This window comes from Diadema antillarum, unplaced genomic scaffold (assembly GCF_040938485.1).
Source record: "Diadema antillarum isolate AM-2024a unplaced genomic scaffold, OU_Dant_1.0 scf00000126, whole genome shotgun sequence".
NCBI lineage: Eukaryota > Metazoa > Echinodermata > Echinoidea > Diadematoida > Diadematidae > Diadema > Diadema antillarum.
Window position 1 is genome coordinate 100796 of NW_027271015.1, and position 8937 is coordinate 109732.

At 45.4% G+C, this 8937-nt stretch overlaps 2 protein-coding genes across 2 annotated transcripts; one reads left to right on the forward strand and one right to left on the reverse strand.

The window, feature by feature from the left end:
• Nucleotides 1–3857: 3857 nt before the first annotated feature.
• On the reverse strand, nucleotides 3858–6999 carry LOC139720305 (uncharacterized). The gene is made up of 2 exons (XM_071631668.1): nucleotides 6993–6999; nucleotides 3858–5623 (listed from the first exon to the last, which is right to left on the reverse strand). The coding sequence occupies exons 1-2, from the start codon at nucleotides 6997–6999 to the stop codon at nucleotides 3858–3860; spliced, it is 1773 nt and encodes a 590-aa protein (XP_071487769.1).
• Nucleotides 7000–7012: 13 nt separating this feature from the next.
• LOC139720306 (uncharacterized) lies at nucleotides 7013–7888 on the forward strand. Its single transcript, XM_071631669.1, has one exon. The coding sequence runs from the start codon at nucleotides 7013–7015 to the stop codon at nucleotides 7886–7888; it is 876 nt and encodes a 291-aa protein (XP_071487770.1).
• The last annotated feature ends 1049 nt before the right edge of the window (nucleotides 7889–8937 follow it).

Genomic DNA, 8937 nt, shown 5'->3' on the forward strand with positions numbered 1-8937 from the left:
AAAATTAATTAAAAATCAATGATGCAGTTTGGCAAAAAACTGAATAGCTGTAGATATTGAGTATGAATTCCTCTACAAATTGCATTTTGGTTAGAAGATGAAAGCTTTTCTGGTGGAATTTGAGGGGACTATATTTCATTGGGTACGTGCACGGAAAATGGGTGACTTTTTGAGTGACAAGAACTCGTAGTCTGGCTTTTCGTACCCCTGAACAGAATTTGAACTGGATTATCCACCCTGAGAATTTGATGGATGAAAGGGTACATCTAACTTATCCAGGTTAGTGAAGCTGAAACACCTCATTTCTCCCAGCTATTTTACAGAATTTTTTGAAATTTGATTTTTAACACACGTCCCTATGGGGAAATATTTATGGGTGTGAGCCCTATACAATTACACACTCTTAATTGGTTTATAGATGACGCTGTTCATCTCGTAACTCGTAGGAATTCTATCCCTGGATCCGTCTCGGGAATGTCTTTTGCGTATACTGTCGAAATCGTGGGCTTTGCCTATAGTGACGAACTCGTGGAATTTATTTGTCGAAGTCATGAGCTGTATGAGTCTTGGGCCTATGTATTATCTATTTGACGTCGAACTCGACGTGGGCCCTGCTCACTTTAATAACGTTTAACTTGTGGGCCGTATAACTAGTGGGCTGTATGACTTGTGGACTGTATGACTCGTGGGATGTATGACTCGTGAGCTCTATAACTCGTGGGCTATATGACACGTGGATGTCGGTCTCGTGACGTGCTCCCAAAGGACTGGTTCAAACGTTGCCTCTGACTTCCCGATATGGATTCAGCAGAGTCCTCGAAATAAGAGTACATGACAATTCTGGTGGTTTTTTTTTGTTTTTTTTTTTGAATTTTGAATTTTTCACCTTGTTTCAGGAAATAAGTGGAAATTTCATATTTGGCGGACATCTCAAAATACTTAAAGATATCCTTAAAAAACTCAAAATCCTAAAAGATGGAAGAGTGGCATCATGCAGACTTGGATTCCCTCGAAGAAGAGTAAAACCATCAAACAATCACCGGGATGTCGGCGATACCCTTACATTATCTTGACGACACCTTCCGAATCGCTGCCCGTAGTTTCAGCCTTTCTTCTGCAGTGTTACAACTTTCTGGCATCTGGCTGTTTATGTTGGACCAGGCAGAGCCCAAGTATTTCAAGAGATGTCTTTAGGGATATCTTCTTTTTTCATGCAAGCCGTTAACCCAGCTCTTGAAGTAAACAGCTTCCTTGTACAGAGTATCGAGCCAGGAAAAGAGTCAAATTATCATAATATGTATGGGCTTTTACAGCCCTTGACAAGAAAGGTTATTGCAACTGATTGACAAATTGCCCTACATCGACGTAATAAGCACTAAATTGATCAGTGTTTTAGTAGTAGCCGTGATAAAAAAAAAAAATCATGGGCGTACATACTCGAGCAGGATTCGAACCTACGACCTCCTGATCACCGGACAGGGCGAAAGCTCGGTGGTCTAGTGGAGATGACGCCTTTCCGGTGATAATGTTTTTAAAAATTAAGAGAAATATTGCAATGAACAAGGATGATGACGTGGCAGCCTCTCCATAAGAATGTTTGAGTTGGGGCTCAAGGAAGCAGAACAAAAGAAGAAGGCATGCAAAGATTGTACGCAGGTAAACTTGTTAAGCAAGCGGTATTGTAATGGAATTGCACTGCCACATTCCTTAAATATGTGAGCCTCCTATGGCATCGTCATTGTTCAGTGTAATTTGTTTTAGGTTTTTCAAAGTATGATTTCTCTGCTCAAAGACTACAATAAATTCATCAACTCTATAACTGGAACTTATGATTTATGTACTACATGATGTGAAATTATGAAAATCGTCTGGAATGCCCCTTTAATGCGTCTGAAATTCTATTCCACACGTGGGCTACCAAGGGAGAGACTCGGTTTAAATTAAGATTGCAATGCAATGCTTATATCCGTACTGATCCATACTTTTACAATATTATAATGCCGGATATATGCAATCGAACGTGTGTGGCTTATAACTATTTAAGAAATAACCGATATGTACTGTGCCATGGTTATCATTGATTCCTTCGAATGCAACCTTACACGCTTTCGCCCTTTCTAAAAAAGAAGAGAGCACGATGTGGTACAAAGACGATTATAATGCCTTTTATAATTGTAATAGGTTATTTTGATGACAGTTGCAATACAAAGCAAGAAAAGGGGGTCTAAAGTGAGAATTGAGTCTAACTTACAAGACAAACATCAGTGGAAGATATTGTGTGTTCTTTTATGAAAGTAACTCACATCTGAGGAAGAAAGATTTGCGGTGACACCATGTGTATGTAGTCCTTAATCGGATCGCTGTTTGGCAGAAGAGCCTAGAAAGAGGAGAAACGAAGAGGGAAGCGACATATGGGGGTTGTGAGGAGGGCAGAAAGTGAAGAGTGGGAGACAGTAATGGGCTAGAGGTTGAAGTTGCACTAGTGGAGACGGTAGAGAAAGGAACACAGAGAGTGGTAAGGAAGAATAATGTGAGAATCAAGTAGGATGTTCGGACATCGTTAGAAGGGGAAAGATGAAATAGAAGGGAAGAGGAAGAGGAAGGAGTTGAATGTTGGAGAATCATGGAGATAGAGGAGAGCAGTAAAGATTCATGAAACCAAGAGAAGAAAAACGAAGTCGGCGAACAGTGTGGCTATGGAATGCGGAATCAATGGAGAAAGGACGAATAATCCCTCGTAGGAAGGGTAAGTAGAGGAGAGAAATGAATATGTTGATAGAAGGGAGAGAGAGAGAGAGAGAGAGAGAGGCGGGGGGGGGGGGGACAAAGAAAAGAAGTAGAAAAGAACAAATTGAAATTCAATACGTAAATCAGAGGGAGCTAGTATGGATCCTAGAATGAAATGCTGCTGAGAGGGAGAAAAAAAAATTGGAAAGGAAAATTGATGACAGTTAAGTCCTGAAAAGGTTCCTGTGGGAGAAAAGCAAAAATAAGAAATCAAAATGAGGTTAAAGTGTAGACCTGAGGAGAGAAGACAAGAGAAATAACCTGTGGAGAAATGCGTAATTTAAGTAGAGGTCCTGAAAAGGACCGTTGGGTTGTATGGAAGGAAGAAATAAAACAAAAAGAAGAAAGAAGAGAAGAGAACAGAAAAAAAAAGATAAGTAGTGTAGAAACAGACAAAAGTGTAAGAGAGAGAGAGAGAGAGAGAGAGAGGAAAGAGAAATGAAACACTGAGTAAAGGTGCTAGTGAAAGTAGCGCAAGAAATCTAGTTATGAGAATAACTAGGAGAACCGAGGAACTTGACGTTTCGGGCAGGTTGACTGTCCTTCGTCAGAAGTGAAGCGTGATCTGAGAAGAGGCGGGCTATATATGGAGAATGCGGACCTAGATGGAAGTGGTCGGTTGAGGCGGGCTCGCAGGCGAGCTGAGCGTCGGCTGTTGGTGGAGTGTTGCGGTCGTTGATGCGTTCTATTGTTCTCGGTGTGTGTTGATGGCGGAGTATATCTGTGAGAGCTAACTTGGCTGTTAGTAGGTCGTGGCCGGAGATTGGAGTCCGGGTTAGTGGTTGGGGTGGACGCCGGTGGTGTGGATGACTTGTGTCGGTGAGGGCGTCTTCTCGAACCAGCGATAGGTGTGGTCGTGAGTGGGAGGCGCGGTTGACGTCGTGGGAGCTGTTGTGAAGAGGTGGGGGAAGAGATATGAGAGGAAGAAGTAGAGGGGGGAATGTGCTGTGGAGAGAGTGTGTTGTTGTTGTTGTCATTGTTGGTGTTCGATGGTTTGTTGATGAGAGGGAGCCAGATGTTGTTGATGTGGAGTCCAGTATCCTGTGTAACAGTGTCGTGTGTGTGAATTTCTATGCGATGGCTTCTCTGATGCGTCGTGTGTTCCAGTTTTTGATGGATGTGATGAGTTTGCTGTCTTCCCAGTTGATGCGATGTTCCGACTGTTGAGCGTGTTTCACGATGGCTGACTTTTCCCTTTCCGAACGTCTGTAGCATGTTTTGTGTTCTTTCAGTCTGGTCTCTAGCGATCTCCCTGTTTCACCTATGTAGACTTTGCCGCATTCGCAAGGGATACGGTAGACACCTGGTTGTTTGTGATTGGGGTGCTTGTCTTTGTGTGAGTGCAATGAATTGTGAAGTTTGTTGGAAGATGTATGACGGACCTGGATGTTGGCGGACTTGAAGATGCGTTGTAGTTTGTGCGAGGTGGCGCCGAGGTAGGGAAGATTTACAGTTGTGATGGGCTGTTCCTTGGCTGCTTGGTTGGGATGAGAAGGTGCCTGAGTGTTGATTTTGTGCTTGGGGTATTGGTTGATAGTGGTGAGTGTGTCTGTGATATGTTCGAGTTCTTGTCGAAGATGTTGTTTGTCGCTGATTTGATGAGCACGTCGGACGAGAGCATTCGGTACTGACTGGCGGACTGCTGGATGATGGAAGGAGCGGTAGTGAAGATATCTGTCAGTGTGAGTGGGTTTGCGGTAGACCTGGTGAGAGAAAGTGCCAGCGTTGGTCTTTGTGACGAGAACATCGAGGAAGGGGAGAGAATGATTGTGTTCCGTTTCCACTGTGAATGAGATGTTGGAGTGTTGTTCGTTGAGGTGTGAGAGGAAGTCGTCCAGTTGATCTGCTTGGTGTGGCCAGATGGTGAAGATGTCGTCGACATACCGGAGCCAGAGTGAAGGTTTGTGCTGTGCTGTGGCTAGTGCGTGGCTTTCGAAATGTTCCATGTAAATGTTGGCAATGATCGGTGAGAGGGGGGAGCCCATGGCTGCGCCTTGTTGCTGTTTGTAGTGTGTGTCCCTCCATCGGAAGGAGGTAGAATTGAGACATGTGAGGAGGAGGTCGTGTATCTGTTGTGGTGTGAGTTGTGTTCTGGAAGAAAGAGAAGGGTCATCGGTGAGACGTTGTTTGATGATGTCACAGGCTTCGTTGACAGGAACGCTGGTGAAGAGTGATTCTACATCAAAGCTGACGAGGGTGTCTGTAGGGTTGATGGTGGTTTGAGAGAGAATGTCAATGAAGTGTTTGGAATTGTTAATGTGGTGTTCTGTGTTGCCAACGAGTGGCTGTAGAATGTCTGACAGGTGTTTGGCTGTTTCGTAGCAGGGGGAACCTCGTGTAGAAATGATGGGGCGGAGAGGCACTGATGGCTTGTGAATTTTGGGTTGCCCGAAGAGGATGGGACATCTGCTGGAAGAGGCACGGAGTCTGAAATAAAGCTGTTGAGGAAGGGCATTGGATCGATGAAGTTCAAGGAGCTTGGCGTTGAGTTTCCTCTCGGTGGCAGGAGTCGGGTCACGTTTCAGTTCGGTGTATGTGGGGGTGTGGAGGATGTCTTGTATCTCTTGTTCGTATTGTGTTTTGTCCATGACGACCGTGGCGTTGCCTTTGTCTGCTTGAATGATATGGATGGATGCGTTGCTTTGTATAGTCTTCACCGCTGTTCGTTCTTCTCTGTTGAGGTTGGGCTGCGGTGGCTTGGCTGTGGAGAGAGCTTGAGTAACAAGGAGTCGAATGTTGTCGGCTGCGGCTTTGTTCAGGTATCTGAGCTTGGGTTCCGTTTGTTGTATGATTTCTGTAAAAGGAATCTTCTTGGGTGGTGTTGCGAAGTTAAGCCCTAGGGATAACACGTTGTGTTGGGCTTGTGTGAGGTTGTGCTGGCTTAAATTGACAACGGTGTTACGGGCGGCGGGCGGCTTTTGTCTCGTGTGTATGTACGGGTATGGCTGTTATGTAGTGTGTTGAACTTCCGTATCTGCTTGTCTCTGGTGTGGAGAAATGTGGTCCTTGCTGTGTGAGAGTTGAAGGTCTGTATCTTCTGGAGGTCAGCAGGATGTAGTGTTTGTGACAAGTGTGTTTGTGAGGTGTTGATTTGTTGATCGATTGTGTGAAGTTCTTGTCGAGTATGGGCTATGCGTTCTCTGGTGAGGGAGAGGCCGGCTTGGTGAAGAATACGTCGAGCACGTGGAGTTTGTATGGTTGATTTCAGCTGTAGACCAGGAGGGATGATACTGTGATCTCGGCATCTTTTCAGAAAGGTGAGATGATTGGAGAGTTTAGATTGTTTGACTAGGTTCCGTTGAAGTAGGCGAGAAGATCGTTGAGTTTGCTCCCCGTAGAGCTCGGTTATGTGTTGTTTGAAGGTTTGCATGGTGAAGTAAATGAGGAAGAAAGATTTGCGGTGACACCATGTGTATGTAGTCCTTAATCGGATCGCTGTTTGGCAGAAGAGCCTAGAAAGAGGAGAAACGAAGAGGGAAGCGACATATGGGGGTTGTGAGGAGGGCAGAAAGTGAAGAGTGGGAGACAGTAATGGGCTAGAGGTTGAAGTTGCACTAGTGGAGACGGTAGAGAAAGGAACACAGAGAGTGGTAAGGAAGAATAGTGTGAGAATCAAGTAGGATGTTCGGACATCGTTAGAAGGGGAAAGATGAAATAGAAGGGAAGAGGAAGAGGAAGGAGTTGAATGTTGGAGAATCATGGAGATAGCGGAGAGCAGTAAAGATTCATGAAACCAAGAGAAGAAAAACGAAGTCGGCGAACAGTGTGGCTATGGAATGCGGAATCAATGGAGAAAGGACGAATAATCCCTCGAAGGAAGGGTAAGTAGAGGAGAGAAGAGAATATGTTGATAGAAGGGAGAGAGAGAGAGAGAGAGAGAGAGGCGGGGGGGGGGGGACAAAGAAAAGAAGTAGAAAAAAACAAATTGAAATTCAATACGTAAATCAGAGGGAGCTAGTATGGATCCTAGAATGAAATGCTGCTGAGAGGGAGAAAAAAAAAATTGGAAAGGAAAATTGATGACAGTTAAGTCCTGAAAAGGTTCCTGTGGGAGAAAAGCAAAAATAAGAAATCAAAATGAGGTTAAAGTGTAGACCTGAGGAGAGAAGACAAGAGAAATAACCTGTGGAGAAATGCGTAAATTAAGTGGAGGGACACACACTACAAACAGCAACAAGGCGCAGCCATGGGCTCCCCCCTCTCACCGATCATTGCCAACATTTACATGGAACATTTCGAAAGCCACGCACTAGCCACAGCACAGCACAAACCTTCACTCTGGCTCCGGTATGTCGACGACATCTTCACCATCTGGCCACACCAAGCAGATCAACTGGACGACTTCCTCTCACACCTCAACGAACAACACTCCAACATCTCATTCACAGTGGAAACGGAACACAATCATTCTCTCCCCTTCCTCGATGTTCTCGTCACAAAGACCAACGCTGGCACTTTCTCTCACCAGGTCTACCGCAAACCCACTCACACTGACAGATATCTTCACTACCGCTCCTTCCATCATCCAGCAGTCCGCCAGTCAGTACCGAATGCTCTCGTCCGACGTGCTCATCAAATCAGCGACAAACAACATCTTCGACAAGAACTCGAACATATCACAGACACACTCACCACTATCAACCAATACCCCAAGCACAAAATCAACACTCAGGCACCTTCTCATCCCAACCAAGCAGCCAAGGAACAGCCCATCACAACTGTAAATCTTCCCTACCTCGGCGCCACCTCGCACAAACTACAACGCATCTTCAAGTCCGCCAACATCCAGGTCCGTCATACATCTTCCAACAAACTTCACAATTCATTGCACTCACACAAAGACAAGCACCCCAATCACAAACAACCAGGTGTCTACCGTATCCCTTGCGAATGCGGCAAAGTCTACATAGGTGAAACAGGGAGATCGCTAGAGACCAGACTGAAAGAACACAAAACATGCTACAGACGTTCGGAAAGGGAAAAGTCAGCCATCGTGAAACACGCTCAACAGTCGGAACATCGCATCAACTGGGAAGACAGCAAACTCATCACATCCATCAAAAACTGGAACACACGACGCATCAGAGAAGCCATCGCATAGACATTCACACACACGACACTGTTACACAGGATACTGGACTCCACATCAACAACATCTGGCTCCCTCTCATCAACAAACCATCGAACACCAACAATGACAACAACAACAACACACTCTCTCCACAGCACATTCCCCCCTCTACTTCTTCCTCTCATATCTCTTCCCCCACCTCTTCACAACAGCTCCCACGACGTCAACCGCGCCTCCCACTCACGACCACACCTATCGCTGGTTCGAGAAGACGCCCTCACCGACACAAGTCATCCACACCACCGGCGTCCACCCCAACCACTAACCCGGACTCCAATCTCCGGCCACGACCTACTAATAGACCGGGGGCCCAGAGCATTTATTCAGCTGAAAAGGGTCACACTTTTTGATGGTCTCATCATATAAGGATGTGGCCAAGGGTCAATAAAATAAATTGCTGGCAAGTCACATCCTGTACCGTAAGCCTAGGGGCCACAAAAAGGGACCCCGAAAAATCGATTTATTCAGCCGAAGGGGGTCACGGACAAAAGTTGGTGGATATTGTTCCTTTGGGTGTTCTTATCATGAAAACAGCAATGCCAGCTATTTTATCTTGTACGGGGCCCAAGACAGTAGCCCCAAAGGGCCCCACAAATATGGTGTTATCCAGCTGAAAAGGGTCACGGCTAATTTCTTTTGCAATGGAAGTAGTTCCCATCAGAGATATCCAAAACACCAATGCCAGCTATTTTATCATGTACGGGGCCCCAGACAGTAGCCCCAAAGGGCCCCACCCTCCATAGGCCTACGTACAAACACACACAAACGTTGATTTTATTCAGTTGAAAAGAGTCACGGCTAATTTCTTTTGCAATTGAAGTAGTTCCCATCAGAGATATCCAAAACACCAATACCAGCTATTTTATCCTGTACGGGGCCCCAGACAGTAGCCCCAAATTGCCCCACCCCCATAGGCCATACGTACAAACACACACAAACATTGATTTTATTCGTGCAGTTGAGAAGAGTCACAGCTAATTTCATTTGCAATGGAAGGAGTACCCATCAGAGATATCTAA

Coding starts and splice junctions, on each gene's coding strand:
- LOC139720306 (XM_071631669.1), top strand. CDS start 7,013: ATGGAACATTTCGAAAGCCACGCACTAGCCACAGCACAGCACAAACCT.